The sequence below is a fragment of the Microcaecilia unicolor genome, chromosome 1 (genome assembly GCF_901765095.1).
Source record: "Microcaecilia unicolor chromosome 1, aMicUni1.1, whole genome shotgun sequence".
In the NCBI taxonomy this organism is placed as follows: Eukaryota; Metazoa; Chordata; class Amphibia; order Gymnophiona; family Siphonopidae; genus Microcaecilia; species Microcaecilia unicolor.
In genome coordinates, this window is record NC_044031.1 from 767634312 (window position 1) to 767653000 (window position 18689).

The 18689-nt window shown below is 44.3% G+C and overlaps 1 protein-coding gene across 1 annotated transcript in view; it reads right to left on the reverse strand.

Annotated features, from left to right (window-relative positions):
• Positions 1–18689, reverse strand: part of ITGA11 (integrin subunit alpha 11) — a 316149-nt gene that overhangs the window by 185657 nt on the left and 111803 nt on the right. Inside the window, exons 9-10 of the mRNA XM_030189806.1 lie at positions 15958–16126; positions 8641–8711 (exon numbers count right to left, since the gene is read on the reverse strand). Of these exons, the coding sequence (XP_030045666.1) occupies positions 8641–8711; positions 15958–16126 (240 nt within the window). The remainder of the gene's footprint in view (positions 1–8640; positions 8712–15957; positions 16127–18689) is intronic.

Here is an 18689-nt window from a genome sequence, read left to right on the forward strand (position 1 = left end):
TTGCTGTTCTTTGGGGTTCTACATGGAATGTTGCTACTCTTTGAAATTCTTTATGGAATCTTGTCACTCTTAGGATTCCAGAATCTTGCTATTCTTTGGGGTACTACATGGAATGTTGCTACTCTTTGAGATTCTGCATGGAATCTTGTCACTCTTTAGGATTCCAGAATCTTGCTATTCATTGGGCTTCTACATGGAACGTTGCCACGATTTGGGTTTCTGCCAGGTACTTGTGACCTGGCTTGGCTTAGCTTAAAGCCCACCTCTTCAATGCTGCGTTCGGCACCTAACCCTTACTGTTCAGTGATCCAGACTGCCCCAATTTGACTGCCCCTATCGTACTGGACCGTTCACTTGTCTATTAGATTGTAAGCTCTTTGAGCAGGGACTGCTCTCTTTGTTAAATTGTACAGCGCTGCGTAACCCTAGTAGCGCTCTAGAAATGTTAAGTAGTAGTAGTAGTAGCAGTAGTAGAATCTTATCACTCTTTAGGATTCCAGAATCTTGCTATTCTTTGTGGTTCTACATGGAATGTTGCTACTCTTTGAGATTCTTTATGGAATCTTGTCACTCTTAGGATTCCAGAATCTTGCTATTCTTTGGGGTACTACATGGAATGTTTGCTACTCTTTGAGATTCTGCATGGAATCTTGTCACTCTTTAGGGATTCCAGAATCTTGCTATTCATTGGGCTTCTACATGGAACGTTGCCACGATTGGGTTTCTGCCAGGTACTTGTGACCTGGCTTGGCTTTGCTTAAAGCCCACCTCTTCATGCTGCGTTCGGCACCTAACCCTTACCGTTTCAGTGAATCCAGAATGCCCCAATTTGACTGCCCCTATCGTACTGACCGTTCACTTGTCTATTAGATTGTAAGCTCTTTGAGCAGGGACTGTCTCTCTTTGTTAAATTGTACAGCGCTGCGTAACCCTAGTAGCACTCTAGAAAAGTTAAGTAGTAGTAGTAGTAGCAGTAGTAGAATCTTGTCACTCTTTAGGATTCCAGAATCTTGCTATTCTTTGGGGTACTACATGGAATGTTGCTACTCTTTGAGATTCTGCATGGAATCTTGTCACTCTTTAGGATTCCGGAATCTTGCTATTCATTGGGCTTCTACATGGAACGTTGCCACGATTTGGGTTTCTGCCAGGTACTTGTGACCTGGCTTGGCCACTGTTTGGAAAACAAGATACTGGGCTCGATGGACCATCTCTGGCCCAGTATGGCTACTCTTATGTTCTTATGTAACATTTAAGTAATATTATTTTGAAACATATGGAAGCACCTTTCGTACAACACTGGGTCACTGCCCCGCATAGCATATAAGATTTGCGATTTGTAGTACTTATTCAGTTGGATAAGAATAGTGTAAAAAAATGTTACAACTGGAAGAGAAATTGATATTCAAGTGGAATACGGAATCTCCGAAGGGCCTTAATGGTCAGTGCGCTAGGAGGCCTGATAGTCATCTTCAGTGCAATTGGCTAGTATAAGTGGTACACGTGGGTGGGAGTCTTAATGGGACTCACGCCATTACTGCCTGAATTGCGGAGTTTCCTGAGTTTGTGTCCGTGAAAGTGCGAGTTAAAATTAAGGTACGAAAGAATAGATTTTATTATATGAAAGGGTTTGGGGGAGTAGCATTTAGGAGCTTCCTTCTATGTTACTGTTATTGTATTCTTTGAGCTAAAACCCCTGATGACGCATAATAGCGAAACACAAGACTGTGTTGGGTTTAAGCAGATGAAATAACACATGGAGGGGATGTCTAAGTCCGACTTTGGACGTTTTGCAAAAAACATGCAAAATCTGAATTTTTCTTTTTCTTACATTTGTACCCCGTGCTTTCCCACTCATGGCAGGCTCAATACGGCTTACATGGGGCAATGGAGGGTTAAGTGACTTGCCCAGAGTCACAAGGAGCTGCCTGTGCCTGAAGTGGGAATCAAACTCAGTTCCTCAGTTCCCCAGGACCAAAGTCCATCACCCTAACCACTAGGTCACTCCTCCACTCATTTTCAAAAAAAGAAAAAAAGTTTTTTTTTTTTTAAATACTGTTTCGAACAAGGTTTTATGATTTAGATGTTTTGTTTTCTGGTCCATTTTCGAAAAAAACCATCCAAGTGCAAAACTCACAAAACCAAGCCATTGGAATGTAGAAGGAGCAAGCATTTTTAGCGGACTGGTCCCCCAGACATCCCAGGAGAGCAATGGTGAACACTAGAGGGCACTACTGTGGATGCACTTCATAAAATGCTCCCAGGTACATATCCCACCATTGCTACCTTATCTTGTCTGCTGAGCCCCCAATAGAAGCTTTTCTGGGGCTTCTATTGGTCCAATTTGGTCCAATAGAAGCTTTTCCGGGGCTTCTATTGGTCCAAATTGGACCAATAGAAGCCTTTCAGGGGCGGGGTGGACGTCAGGGATGACGTAGGAGGCGGGATGTGGGAGGCAGGGTTAGTGACGTGAGAGGCGGGGTTAGTGACGTGGGGCGGGGTTGGTGACGCGGGGGCGGGGTTCTGTGAGCGGGAGATGGGGATTGGTTACGGGCGGGTTTACGGCTCGTTTGGGGCTGGGAAAATTTTTCCAGCTGGCAACCCTGCTCCAGGGACCTGCATGCTGCTCTAATGGACCTGAGTATAACATCTGAGGCTGGCAAGTAATGTTTTAAATTGCATTTTTGGGGGGTTGGAAGGGGAAGTAAGGAGAGGTCATCTCTGATTCCCTCCAGTGGTCATTTAGGGCACCTTTTTGTGCCTTCTTCATTCTAAAAACAGGTCTAGCTCAAAAACAGTTTTAGTCCTGGATGGTTTTCTTTTTGTTCTATTATGGCTGAAAACGTCTAAGGAAGCCAATGCTGCTTTATGCAACTTTTAGACGTTTTTCTCTTTTGAAAATGAGCCCAAGAGGCACACAATGAGATGTCAGGAGAAAAGGAGAGAGCTGACATTTGCGTTCATACTGTTGGCCATTTAAATCAAGACCAGTATACTGATCGGAGTTCCACAACAAGCCAATTTACTAGAATGGGCTTCTGCTGGTAGTGAACTGAACATCAGAGATTTTGAATGTTAACATGGTGATGGTCGGCTTTAAGAAGAAAAGCCAAAAAGTTATAGTTAAGGAATTACAAGATTAATGAGCAACATTTTTTTTTATACGTAAAGGATATATGATTCATGCTGATCAGTGGTGTGCTGGAGCAGGCTCTCACAGGCTCGCAAGAGCCGGTTGTTAAGTTTTTAAGAATTTTGGGAGCCGGTTGTTAAATTAGGGCCCTCCATGGCTACTTTAACAACTGGCTCCCAAAATATGGGCTTGGGCCCCCTGCTGAATTCTCTTTTACTTTGCTGGTGGGGATGCTGAGCCCTGCCAGCCAAGTAAATAGACTACTGCTGCTCCCCGCTCCTTGTTTCCAGCTCTGGGCAGCAGGCTGAAACTTCTCGAGCATGTGAGAGAAGTTCCAGCATGCTGCTCAGAGCAAGACGTTGGGAGTGGTGGCAGTCCATTTATTGGCTGCCAGCAAAGGTATGCCTAGCGTGCCCGCACGAAGGGAGGGAGGAGAGAGAGACAAGTGTTGCTCCCCCCTTCACCCCCACCCAGCCACCCCTGGCCCTTCCAACTGCAGAGCTGGCTACATCCGGAGAAAGAGCCTGTTAAAAATTACCAGCACACCCCTGATGCTGATGCTCAATTACAGGTACCGTAATGAGGGGAAATGGTTATATCGCTGTGTATAACCAACTGTTATAAATGAATGCGTATGTGGAGTGCGTATATGATTTATTAGATAGGGTGGAATGAAAGGTTTAGATGAATGATTGATATTTTATTTAACTTAGAAAGGAGACATTGAGAATTTTAAGAACAAATTTGATGGAATAATTTTGATTTGTAAAACTCAATAAAGATATTAAAAATATTGTACAGTTACTTGGGGTTTATATATTATAAAGACGAAGGTTCACAAGAGGACGGTGACACTGATAGAATTTATAAAATCTGCTGCTGATTTTCTAAACTCTGATTTTTTTCCTATGGAGACTCCAGATATTGCAAGACTAAAGGATTTCTGTCCCCCGAGCCCCGAGGTCCATAAATTATCAGCTTGGCTCCTTCCTCTAACTCTGCCAACCTAGAAATACTTAAGGGCTTAGCACTTAAACTGGGATTGAGACCTGAGAAGCCAAATTGGCGGCTGAAGTACTTTTAGGAAAGTCACCCTTCCACTGTAGGAAGGGCTTGGGGGAGGGGGGTGGCGTGGGTAAGAGATAGCGCTGGTACACGGCAGGCTCAAATGGAAGTCCTGGGTAAGCCAGAGTGTCTGGCCTCCCCCCTCCTGACCGCCTGCGTAAAGAGCTGCTCTATCTGCAAAAATCCAGAAAATCTGAAGTCAGGGAACTTGCATGTGACTTTAAACCAGAGATTTTCAACCTTTTTCATCTTCACTGCACACTGACAAGGCGCTGAAATTGTCAAGGCACACCATGAGTTTTTTTAAGGATATATGTCCTCTCCACCCCCTTCTCACCCTGCCCACCCTGCCTTGCCCCCCTCAAGTTGCTCCCCTCCCCCCCCACACCACCACACTTAACTTAAAACAAAACTCACTAGTCTATAATATTATTTGATAAAGGCAAGATAAAATTTAACAGCTCCTACGACATGAGAAAGAAAAAAACCCAGGAAGGAACAATCAGCCGGGAAAAGCAAGAGAAAGAGACTTCAACAACAGCTATGATTGACACTTCAGTTAGTTTGAGCCTGAGAAGAAAAGCAATTTTTGGATGTCCCCGATGCTGGTGTTCTGGCATATGGGAAAACTGAGCATGCGCAAAGTATCGCGGCAGCGGCTCGCTGACTGTTGAGCTGTGCTTAGGAGTGCTGGGCACCTTCGGAGACATTTTCAGCTGAGGGGGCTGGGGATCCCCTGCCAGCCACCACAGCCACTGAGAGTCTTGTGGCACACCTGAAGACCATCCACGGCACACCAATGGCGATAGCACACTGGTTGGAAATGGCTGCTTCACAAGTACAGCAGGGAAAACAGTAAAACTAGAGACATGAATTGAGGTTGCAGGGTGGTAGACTTTAAGAGTACATGTCGGAAAATCTTTTTCACAGAGAGGGTGGTTGATGCTTGGAATGTGAAGGAGGTGATGGAATTTAAAAAGGCATGGATGAACCCAGAGGATTTCTAATTAGAAAATGAATGGTATAAAAAAAACAAAACCTTAAATGGTTGCATTGTGTTTGACTTATAGAATTAATAAACTTATGTGCATATGTCTGACAAAGGGGCAGCAAGAGTCATTGGGCCCCCCCCATGGGCACTGCATGCGCCCCCCCATCTGCACACCGCTGCCCCCCCCCCCCCCCCCCCCCCGCAAACTAGTGCACCCTCCCCGGTCCTACCAATATATACGAATTGTAGCTACATAATAGAAGGTTTCCACACTAGGAGTCACCAACCAGGAAAGGAATCTAGGCGTCATCGTGATGATACATTGAAACCCTGTGCTCAGTGTGCAGCGAAGGCTAAGAAAGCAAGTAGAATGTTAGGTATTATTAGGAAAGGAATGGAAAACAAACGTGAGGATGTTATAATGCCTTTGTATCGCTCCATGGTGTGACCGCAACTTGATATTGTGTTCTATTCTGGCCACCGCATCTAAAAAAGATCTAGTGGAATTAGAAAAGGTACAGAAGGGCGAAGAAAATGATAAAGGGGATGGAACAACTTCCCTATGAGGAAAGGCTAAAGCGGCTAGGGCTCTTCAGCTGGAGAAAAGATGGCTGAGGAGAGATATGATAGAGGTCTATAAAACTGAGTTCGATTCCCACTTCAGGCATAGGCAGCTCCTTGTGACTCTGGGCAAGTCACTTAACCCTCCATTGCCCCATGCAAGCCGCATTGAGCCTGCCATGAATGGGAAAGCGCGGGGTACAAATGTAACAAAAAAAAAAAAATGAGTGGAGTGGAAGGAGTAGACGTGAATCGTTCGTTTACTCTTTCCAAAAATACTAGGACTAGGGGGCATGCAATGAAGCTACAGAGTTGTAAATTTACAACGAATTGGAGAAAATGTTTCTTCACTCAACGTATAATTAAACTCTGGAATTTGTTGCCAGAGAATGTAGTAAAAGCAGTTAGCTTAGCGGATTTTAAAAAAGGTTTGGATGGCTTCCTAAAGGAATAGTCCATAGAGCATTATTAAAATGGACTTGGGAAAATCCACTGCTTATTCTTGGATAAGCAGCCTAAAATGTTTTGTACTTTTTGGGATCTTGCCAGGTATTTGTGACGTGGATTGGCCACTGTTGGAAACAGGATGCTGGGCCGGATGGACCTTCAGTCTGTCCCAGTATGGCAATACTTATGTAGGTCTGCCATCCATAGGTTGTTTGCTGCATAGTTTCTGAGTAGGCATTTGTATGGTTTTTGTATGTTACTTCACTGTATCTAGCAGGGAGGGATTTGGTTATGCATTTATTTATTTATTGGTTCTTATATCCCACACTACGCAAAAATAATTTCAATTCATTGTGGCTTACGTACATTTCAGAAAGTTGAATTACAACGAGTGAGATTTGACGATTACAAAGTGAGAGTACAATTTTACAGTGTTACGATGGTCAATGGAAATACTGAAATTAATTAGCATCTCGAGATAAACCCTTTACGAACAGAAAGGTTTTTAAAAGGTTGCGAAAGGGCCAGGTAGATATCGTTATGTCTTATTTCTCTTGGAAGGAGTTCCACCCATTTTGTACCTAATATGAAAAGCCGCAGGTAACATAGATTTGTATCTGATATTTTTCCAGCTAGGGAAACGCATTTCATGCCGGGAAGTCTATCAAGTTTTGTATGCAATCGGAACGTCATTCCGTAAGTATTACTGATGCAACATCAGAATTTGAATATATATTTGGTCTGTATGACAAGTGAGAAATCTGGGACTTATGTGTTACATAGAGATCTTTTATATGGGATTGAATAGTGGGAAATTCACCTTGAACGTACTGTCAACAATGAAATATTTAGGAGTGCTTTTGTTCAGCTGTGGAATTTTAGTGTTCAGTGTGTCACATACATCAACATTGACCTTCAGGTGTGTCACACAGAAGAAAGAATGAGACCCACTGCTCTCCCAATTCATACTCCATTAAGGCCGGGGGAAGTTTACCTGTGGAAAAAATTCAAGAGTCTCTGGATACTTCTTGATTTATTAAGACCACAGGTATTGCAATGTGCCTTATGCTGGGATTCTACAGGTGTTTCTTAGAAATGTCGACTATTGCAGAAAACAGCAGTGAAATGATTTCTAGACTCAAGAAATGTAATAGCTACTTCTGTATTGGTAACAGCTCCATTGGTTACCAGTTCAGGCACGTACCATATTTAAAGTGGTTTACTTGACTTATGAAATATTTCATTCATTCCACAGCTGCTCCAGTAGCTCGTAGAATATCTCGATTGGGTGCTTCAGTAAGAGATGTCCGTTTTAAGCGGGTTTTAGAGAGTTCGTTTTCCCTATCGGGCTACAAAATTTGGAAAGATCTACCACCGAATGTTAGATTATATCTTCTATTTTCTCGTTTTATAAACAGTTAAACTTTTTATTTCCTACTTTTAGTGTAAAAATAGAGTAGCACTATATTTCAAAATTATTTTGCTGACTTTTGAATTTTATAATTTTGTAGAATTTTTAATGATTGTGTTTGTTATTTCCCAATGAATTCACCGGTTCTCTTTGTTTGAATCCACTTTGGATCAGTTCAGGGGGGAAATGGGTTATAAATACATGAGACTAAGATTGAGATTGGACTAACTGCCTGCAACCTCCCAGCATGCATTGGTCCCCGGCCCTGATCCCAACCAAATATATTTTTTATGCAAGAGGCCCTCCTACGAGGTCCTGCTACGGCACCAATGGGATCCCCTTAGGCCTAGATTCGAGCAATGACCATGGCTGCTTCTCAGCATCGCCAGGGCAGGGGCTGGGAGGGTTCTACAGGCACAACTGCTCATTACCTCCTGTCACTGAGAGGGATACAGTCTCAGAGGAGGCTGTCAGGTGGTTATCAAAACAAGTGGATGGAAGGTGAGCAGTACCAAGAGAAAGTAACAAAGATCTCTGTAATCCAGAACAGGGGCGTAGCCAGACACCCAAGTTTGGGTGGGCCTGGACCCAAGATGGGTGGGCAGAACTCCACCTTGTCCTACAAGTGATTTGGATTCTCCCTCTCTCGCCTGCATGCCATATGGTCTTTCAAACATCCCCTCTCCCCCATATACCTTTTAAATAGCAGATTTTCATTGGCAGCAAACAAGTGTCGGGAGTATTTGGGTGGTGGGGCTTGGGATCCCTGCCAGCCACATTATAGGTGTGCTGCTACTTGGTGGGCCTGAACCTAAAGTGGGTGGGCCTGGGCCCACCCCAGCCCGCCCTTGGCTACGCCACTGATCCAGAACATCTTTTAGCAGGAAAGGAAAAGAGGGAGGATGTGGAGAAGATCAGGAGGAAGAGGAAGAAAAGGCGGAAAGATTAGTCCTGGAGATGATGGGCTACAGTCTAACCACTAACACAGCGATCCATAGTTAGAATTCATAATTTGGAGACCCGGCTTCCTACCTCCACAATGTGTGAGGAAAATCCAGTCTGGGACATTTCTAGGCCGAAGGCAGCTTCATTCTTATTGGATCCTATAAGAAAGAAAGGAGATGAGCAGAATGAGAGTCAGAGAAGAGACAGTGAAAGCTGAACCTCTAAACAGCAAGGTTACAAGGGTCAAACTGCAGACATCATATGGTCAAGGAGCCAGCATCAAACCAGAAATACTGTTAATTTTATGTGGGAAACATTACAGACAGAACAGCTCAGGGTACTGGTATCAAACTGGAAAAGCTGGAACTTTCACAGAGGACATATCAAACTGAAAATACTGCTAATTTCAGACAGGACACCTGGAGACAGGACATGTATCATAAGAACATAAGCATTGCCATACTGGGACAGACTAAAGGTCCATCATGCCTAGTATCCTGTTTTCCACAGTGGCAAATCCAGGTCACAAGTACTTGGTAAGATCCCAAAAGAGTAAAATAGATTTTATGCTGTTTATCCTAGACATACACAATGAATTTAGCCAGATCTATCTTAATAATGGCTTATGGACTTTTCTTTAGGAAATTATTCACATCTTTTTTAAACCCCACTAAGCTAACTGCTTTTACAACATTTTCTGGCAATAAATTCCAGAGTTTTATCAGACGCTGAGCAAAGAAATACATTCTCCAATTTGTTTTAATTTCCTACTTAGTAGCTTCATTGTGTGCCTCCTAGTCCTAGTATTTTTGGAAAGAGTAAACAAGTGATTCATGTCTACCTGTTCCACTCCACTCAGTATTTTATAGACCTCTATCATATCTCCCCTCAGCCATCTCTTCTTCAAGCTGAAGAGCCCTAGCTGCTTTAGCCTGTCCTCATAGATATCTTCTTTGAGATGCTGTGACCAGAATTGCACACAGTATTCGAAGTGTGGTTACACCATGGCACAATACAAAGTCATTAAAATATTCTAATTTTTATTTTCCATTCTTTTGCTAATAATTCTTAGCCACTGCTATACGTCGAGCAGAGGGTTTCAACGTATCATCAATGATGACACCTAGATCCTTTTCCTTGACGGAGACGCCTAATGTGGAACCTTGCATCATGTAGCTATAGTTTGGGTTTCCGCTTCCCTAAATGCATCATTTTGCACTTGCTCACATTAAACATCATCTGCCATTTGGATGCCCAGTCTCAAAAGGTCCTCTTGTAATTTTTCATAACCAGACCAAAGAGCGAACAAAATGATACAGGGGATGGAACTCCTCCCATATGAGGAAAGGCTAAAGAGGTTAGGGCTCTTCTGCTTGGAAAAGAGATGGCTGAGGGGGGATATGATTGAGGTCTGTAAAATCCTCAGTGGTGTAGAACGGGTACAGGTGAGTTGATTTTTCACTTTTTCAAAAAGACTAGGGGACACTCAATGAAAATACATGGAAATACCAGTGGCGTAGAAATGGGGGACTACAGGGGCCTGGGCCTCTCCAAATTGGATCTGTGGCACCTGGCTTGGTGACACTTTGGAAGATGCGGTAACAGTGGTTAGCGTCTCTGGGTTTAAAAAAAGGTTTGAACAAGTTCCTGGAGGAAAAGTCCATAGTCTGCTATTGAGATGGACATGGGGGAAGTCACTTCTTGTCCTGGGATGGTAGCATGGAATGTTGCTATTAATTGGGATTTTTTAAATTTTTTATTTTTGTTACATTTGTACCCCGCGCTTTCCCACTCATGGCAGGCTCAATGCAGCTTAGGTACTTATTTGTACCTGGGGCAATGGAGGGTTAAGTGACTTGCCCAGAGTCACAAGCAGCTGCCTGTACCTGAAGTGGGAATTGAACTCAGTTCCTCAGGAACAAAGTCCATCACCCTAACCAGTAGGCCACTCCTCCACTCTGTCAGGTACTTGTGACCTGGATTGGACACTGTTGAAAGCACGATACTGGGCTAGGTGGACCATTGGTCTGACCCAGCATGGCTATTCTTATGTTCTTAATAACTTTGAATAACTTTGTGTCATCAGCAAATTTAATTACCTCACTAGTTACTCCCGTCTCTAGATCATTTATAAATATGTTAAAAAGCAGTGGTCCCAGCACAGACCCCTGGGGAACCCCGCTATCTACCCTTCTCCATTGAGAATACTGACCATTTAACCCTACTCTCTGTTTTCTACCTTTTAACCAATTCTTAATCCATAGTAGGACACTACCTCCTATCCCATGACTTTCCAGTTTCCTCAGGAGTTGTTCATGAGGTACGTTGTCAAATGCCTTTTGAAAATTCAAATACACAATACTGACTGAATACCTTTTCCACATGTTTATTTGTCCCTTCAAAGAACTGTAGTAGATTGGTGAGGCAAGTTGACCCTACACTAAATCCATGTTGGCTTTGTCTCATTAATCCATACTTATGTATATGCTGAGTAATTTTGGCACCAACATAAGGCTCACCGGTTTATAATATCCCGGATCATCTCTGGAGCCCTTTTAAAACATTGACGTCACATTAGCCACCCTCCAATCTTCCTGATGGTTATGTAGGCCAGTAGCGTAGCCTGACGGCCAATTTAGGGCGGGCCTGAGATCAAAGTGGGAGGGGCCAAAAATGTCATGTCCGCTGCAGCCGCCCACTTCCGCTCAATGCAAAAGCTAAATTTAACTTCTGCCTCCCCTCCCAGCGGCCCCCTTCCTCTCTCTTTCTCCTACCAAAGTAAATGCTGGTGTGGATCTCCAAGCCCCGCCAGCCACAGACTTTCTTCTCGCCAAACGAGCTTACTTCTTGAGCGGCTGCCAACACTGTCCCCGAAAGGCTACTGCCAGATGCCGGCCTCCGCTTATGCTCAATTTCGCGAATGTGTGAAAACTGAGCATGCGCACGGTGGAGGGGTCTGCGTCCGGTGGCAGTGCTGGCGGCCGCCCAAGAAGTAAGCCCATTTGTGGACCCCAGCCCACCTGTGGCAATACCACGGTGTAGACTATGGAAATACTGGCTGTGCAATCTAGAGGGGTCAGGATGAAGGTGCAGGTGGGGGAGGAGGTGTAATCCATCTCCACTCTGCCTCAGAACAGACAGTGTTAAAAACTGGGGGAGGATGACGTTTTGAAAGAGACACAGAGAAGGCGGAAGCAATTTTTATTGTTAAAACCTGCTGTCAGTGGCGTAGCCAAGGGTGGGCTGGGGTGGGCCCAGGCCCACCCACTTTAGGTTCAGGCCCACCAAGTAGCAGCACACCTATAATATGGCTGGCAGGGACTCCAAGCCCCACCAGCCAAAAACTCCCAACAACTGTTTGCTGCCGGTGAAAATCTGCTATTTAAAAGGTATATGGGGGAGAGGGGATGTTTGAAAGACCATATGAGAGAGGGAGAAACCAAATCACTTGTAGGACAAGGCGGAGTTCTGCCCACCCACCTTGGGTCCAGGCCCACCCAAACTTGGGTGTCTGGCTACGCCCCTGCCTGCCGTTCTCCAACTTGCAGGAGTATTTTTTTAAGATCGCCTTGTAAATGTATCATACGATACAATTCACTAAAATATGTCTTTATGGATCCTTCACATTTAACATCATTCATTGCCTCAAAAAGATCTGAAGGAGTTTAATGTTGTTTTAATTCTCTGTTCTGTTCTAAGTTGCTGATTAAGTTCTGCAAATTGTTTTTTTTTTTTTTCTTTTCCTCCTGAATTTGTTTCTTGGAACCCAATTTAAGTGGACTTGAATGTTAGCAATTATGTATATTATACTATATTACTTGAGAATTGTGATCTATATTGCGCAGAGAAGGGAGACTAAAATGATAGCGGGGATGGGACGACTTCCCTATGAAGAAAGACTAAGGAGGCTAGGGCTTTTCAGCTTGGAGAAGAGACGGCTGAGGGGAGACATGATAGAGGTATATAAAATAATGAGTGGAGTGGAACAGGTGGATGTGAAGCGTCTATTCACGCTTTCCAAAAATACTAGGACTAGGGGGGCATGCGATGAAACTACGGTGTAGTATTTTATTTTATTGTCACATTTGTACCCTGCGCTTTCCCACTCATGGTAGGCTCAATGCAGCTTACATGGGGCAATGGAGGGTTAAGTGACTTGCCCAAAGGAGCTGCCTGTGCCTGAAGTGGGAATTGAACTCAGTTCCTCAGGACCAAAGTCCACCATCCTAACCACTAGGCCACTCCTCCACCCAACGTGTAATTAAACTCTGCAATTCGTTGCCGGAGAAAGTGGTGAAGGCGGTTAGCTTAGCAGAGTTTAAAAAGGGGTTAGACAGTTTCCTAAAGAACAAGTCCATAAACCGCTACTAAATGGACTTGGGAAAAATCCACAATTCTAGGAATAACATGTATAGAATGTTTGTACGTTTGGGAAGCTTGCCAGGTGCCCTTGGCCTGGATTGGCCGCTGTCGTGGACAGGATGCTGGGCTCGATGGACCCTTGGTCTTTCCCAGTGTGTGGCATTACTTATGTACTTTACCGGATCAAGTGTATAACCTTGAATATGATTTAAAATGTAAAAATAAACTTTAAAAAAAAATCTGGGGGAGGAATCCATTTCCATAAACCTGAATCAGTCAGAATCCATCCAAACAACACTGAGTGACTTGGGGACACAGTTATTTCTAGTTACAAATAAAGATGCCCCCAACTGCCACTGATATTTCTGCCATAAATAGCTTTGGTAAGTTTAGAGCAGAGGTTCTCAACCCAGTCCTCAGACACATCTAACCAGAGATAAATTTGCATGCACTAACTCCATTTTATGTAAATCTCTCTCATGCATATTCATTGTGGATATCTTGAAGACCTGACTGGATTACAGGGAGCTTTTCGCAGCGCTGTATAAGCTATCGAACAGCTGGAGTGATCTCAGATGAGTCTTTACAGCCACCCCAATTTCTGCTAGAAATCTCTATGTGATTCAGGCAGGCTATTTGAGTTTCCAGAAAGTGACAAAAGTTGTTTATTAGGTTGTGTTAGTAAGTTTTTGGAGTGGGTATATGTAAAAGGGATGGTTTAACTTTTATGTGTTTGTTCTAATTTGTTGGAATTGTATTTTTAGGTTTATATCACTCTGATATTTATTAGAAGGGAGCTCTAAAAGTATACAGACTGTACGTCATGTAGAGTATGGAAGGGACAAATCTGAACAACTAAATCAAAAATATACAAAAGTCAGTTCAGGGGACTGGGGAGTAATTTATCTGCATGGGCCTGGAGTGGTCAGTTTTAGTGGACTGGGGGAGTAATTTAAATCTCCTCGTAGCCTGGAGCAGTCAGTTTTAGTGGAATGGAGGAGTAATTTATCTCCATGTGGCCTGGAGCGGTCAGTTTTAGTGGACTGGGGGAGTAATTTATCTCCTCCACGTAGCCTAGAACAGTCAGTTTTAGTGGACTGGGGGAGTAATTTATCTCCTCCACGTAGCCTGGAGCAGTCAGTTTTAGTGGACTAGGGGAGTAATTTATCTCCACGTGGCCTGGAGTGGTCAGTTGTAGTGGACTGGGGGGAGTAATTTATCTCCATGTGGCCTGGAACGTTCAGTTGTAGTGGACTGGGGGGAGTAATTTATCTCCACGTGGCCTGAAGCAGTCAATTTTAGTGGACTGGGGGAGTAAGTTATCTCCACGTGGCCTGGAGCGGTCAGTTTTAGTGGACAAGGGGAGTAATTTATCTCTATGTGGCCTGGAGAGTTCAGTTGTAGTGGACTGGGGGAGTAATTTATCTCCACGTGGCCTGGAGCAGTCAGTTTTAGTGGACAAGGGGAGTAATTTATCTCCATGTGGCCTGGAGCGTTCAGTTTTAGTGGACTGGGGGAGTAATTTATCTCCACGTGGCCTGAAGCAGTCAATTTTAGTGGACTGGGGGGAGTAAGTTATCTCCACGTGGCCTGAAGCGGTCAGTTGTAGTGGACTGGGAGAGTAATTTATCTCCATGTGGCCTGAAGCGGTCAGTTGTAGAGGACTGGGGGAGTAATTTATCTCCACGTGACCTGAAGCAGTCAGTTTTAGTGGACAAGGGGAGTAATTTATCTCCATGTGGCGTGAAGCGGTCAGTTGTAGTGGACTGGGGGGAGTAATTTATCTCCAAATTGGCCTGGAGTGGTCAGTTGTAGTGGACTGGGGGAGTAATTTATCTCCACGTGGCCTGGAGCAGTCAGTTTTAGTGGACAAGGGGAGTAATTTGTCTCCATGTGGCCTGGAGAGTTCAGTTTTAGTGGACTGGAGGGAGTAATTTATCTCCACGTGGCCTGAAGCAGTCAATTTTAGTGGACTGGGGGGAGTAAGTTATCTCCACGTGGCCTGGAGCAGTCAGTTGTAGTGGACTGGGGGAGTAATTTATCTCCATGTGGCCTGAAGCAGTCAGTTTTAGTGGACAAGGGGAGTAATTTATCTCCATGTGGCCTTGAGCGTTCAGTTTTAGTGGACTGGGGGGAGTAATTTATCTCTATGTGGCCTGAAGCGGTCAGTTTTAGTGGACTGGGGGGAGTAATTTATCTCCATGTGGCCTGAAGCGGTCAGTTGTAGTGGACTGGGGGAGTAAGTTATCTCCACTTGGCCTGGAGAGGTCAGTTTTAGTGGACAAGGGGAGTAATTTATCTCTATGTGGCCTGGAGCATTCAGTTTTAGTGGACTGGGGGGAGTAATTTATCTCCACGTGGCATGAAGCAGTCAATTTTAGTGGACTGGGGGAGTAAGTTATCTCCACGTGGCCTGGAGCGGTCAGTTTTAGTGGACAAGGGGAGTAATTTATCTCTATGTGGCCTGGAGCGTTCAGTTTTAGTGGACTGGGGGAGTAATTTATCTCCACGTGGCCTGAAGCAGTCAATTTTAGTGGACTGGGGGGAGTAAGTTATCTCCACGTGGCCTGAAGCGGTCAGTTGTAGTGGACTGGGAGAGTAATTTATCTCCATGTGGCCTGAAGCGGTCAGTTGTAGAGGACTGGGGGAGTAAGTTTTCTCCACGTGGCCTGAAGCAGTCAGTTTTAGTGGACAAGGGGAGTAATTTATCTCCATGTGGCCTTGAGCGTTCAGTTTTAGTGGACTGGGGGGAGTAATTTATCTCTATGAGGCCTGGAACACTCAGTGTCAGTGGAGGGGGAAATAATCCATCCAGAAACTCACCACATGGCCAGACCTGCCCACCAATTCGGATCACAGTCCAATAAACTTCTCTGCCTCATGGCTCTATCTCAGGACTGATGTATTAGTATTTACAGCGATCTCAGAACAGCCAGTTCACATCCTGTCTTTTTTTCCTGGAAATAGTGTGAGGTGAACAGCTCCTCAGCAGCCCAGAAACAAGACACCCCAGCTGTGAAGACACTGATTTCCACTGCTCACCGCCTTCCAGACTAAAGATCCTCTCTCCTAGGGCATCAACGATGTCCTTCAGCGCAGCCTCATCGGTCACATTGAAGAAATGTTTGTCATCGGGGTCACTGGCGATGTACCTTATCTCATTCAGGAACGCTTCAGGGTTAATTCCTCTTCGGTTATAATAACCCAGAACCTGGAGAAATGGAAAGCAGACGTTTATATACTCCCCACCTCACTCTTACCCCCCTGAACCTAACAGGAAGATTTTCAGCCAACAGATGACTTGTCCCAGCCGAGACGTTATCTGGGAGCGCTTTCAGTGAATGTGTAATTTGTGTGTGTACTAGTAAGCTCTCAGAACAAGACGATTTCAAACCCAAGACACCAGTGTATAGATAGCAGAGGTACAATGGCAGTGGCAGTTGGATATGTTGTAGGCCTCAGCTTGAAAGAGCGGGTTAAGAAATCCCAGATAAATGTAATTTCATTTTCTTCTTTGGCTTGTTCTTCTGAAGAACCTCCTGAGGATTTCTTCCTGGTCACACCCAGGCTGCTTTTACTACTACCACTACTTAACATTTCTAGAGCGCTACTAGGGTTACGCAGCGCTGTACAAAATAAACAAAGAAGGACGGTCCCTGCTCCAAGGAGCTTACAATCTAAAGAACGAAATGTCAAGTTGGTGCAGACTAGATTTCCTGGGTAGAGGTGTAGAGGTTAGGTGCCGAAGGCGACATTGAAGAGGTGGGCTTTAAGGAGAAATTAGATCTTACCTGCTAATTTGCTTTCCTTTAGTCCCTCTGGACCGGACTCTAGAGAGCCAACAGGAGCCCTGGCCATGTGACCTTAGCCTCAGTATTTTCTCAGTCTCCCAGCAGGTAGGAAGTGAGCCCATTAGTCTCTCTCCTTTTCTCTTTAGATATTACAGATATTTGTGATAATTCTTCTGTGCCTGGAATCTTATTTAGAGGCTTGACAGGGTTTCCTTTCTCTTCTTTCTTTGACAGCCTCGGGGGTGTTAAACTCGGGTGTCTCGAGTCCACCCACCTTCCTCCCCATCTCCCTGGCTTAGCAGGGAAGGGCCGTCCCTTTCTCTGGAAAGGTGTACCGTCTTTGGGAGAGGCAGCCACTTTTAACAGGCAGCTGCTTTAAAAGAATTAAATCAAATAAAAGGAAATTCAAAGAAGCAGCCTTTCTTTCCCCAGACTTCTAACGAGCAGGCAGCTCCAGTGTTTTATTATGATTGAGGGGTTATAAAAAAAAAAAAACAAACAGAAGAAAATAATTCAGTATCTGTGACTTTAAACAGCGATTTTTCTCGTCAGATTTAATTTCCTCCATTTTCTTGCGTTTTGGCGGCGGCAGTTTAAACAAATGAAAAAAAAAAAAAAAAAAAAGAAAGGTGCGAACCACGTAAGCGCGGCCACCTGTTTTTTCCGATATGGCTTAAAAGTTCAAACAGCTGCTGTCGGTCAGCGTCGCGCAGTTCACGCAGCCGGAACATGTAAATTTTGCTCTCCCTTCAAGGTTTCTTCGGGTCCGGTGCTGCCTCCAGTTTTTTCGGGGCCTTTTTCGCCGGCTGTTGTTTCTTCGCCGTTCCACTGGGCTCCGCTTGTTCAGAGGTGTCAGGCGCGCTGTCGACGATCGCCACAGGGCCAGTGGAGCGAACGGCGGCCATTTTGTTTCTCCCTCCATCTTATCAGTCGGGGATCTCTCTGCTGAAGGTAAGGCTGCAGTTCATAGAGCAGTTCGGCTCCAAGATGTGTACACTTTTGTATGTGCTGAACGGCGTATTCTAAAATGCTCTTCACATCAGCAGGCAATATTTGGTTGAAAGGGGGCTCCTTTCATATATGGATATATAACAAGCTTTTCTTCTTTTAAATTTCTATGTATCACGGGGCTGTTAACACTAGTTTTTTCTGGTGCTCAGTCATTTTTCATTGCCTGGTGGAAAATCTACATCTTATCATAATATCATAATTCATTTCAAGCATTTTCCTCAATAGCTGTAGTATTATACAGTGTTTTAAGAACTTTAGAAACTTTCTCTATAGGCATAGAGTAAATTTCTGTCTTTCTCATTCCCTGGTGAATAGGACTACATTGTCTAAGAGTCAATTGATTGGTACTTTGCAATTCTGACCATAATATTTTAGTTCCTTTCAAGCATTTTACTCCATGCCTATGATGTTATATAGTGTTTTAAGAACTTAACAGACACTCTCAATGGCTGTAGTGTTATACAGTGTTTTCTTTTTCCGACTTTAAGAATCCTTCTCTAGAGGCATACAGTATATTGTTCAGATGCCATGGGGATATATCAGCTCTTTCATATTCTCTGAGGGACAGTCCTGTCTACCAAGCTCCCAGTCACTCAGCTGCCTTAGCAGGCATGCTTTATTCATGTCTTCCCTTCTTTTCCAACTGCCTTGAAGCCTCTCATTTTTCATTTTAGCTTTCTTCTGGTTTTTACAGGACATATGGTCACTTAGAGAATAAAGTCATCCTTTCACTTAAAGATAGTGGACGGTCCTCAAACCATCTACTCGTGTTTGTCACTACTCTATCAGTTCAGCATTGGCAGATTATAAACATCCTGGTTTGGTCCAGTATGCCTATACATACCATCTGCCTGCTGGTAGGCAAGCACAACCCATCAGTCCAATCCTGGTCCGGTCCGGAGGGATGCTAAGGAAGCAGAGATTTGAAGATGGGGAGGTAGGGGGCCTGGCGTATGGGCTCGAGGAGTTTGT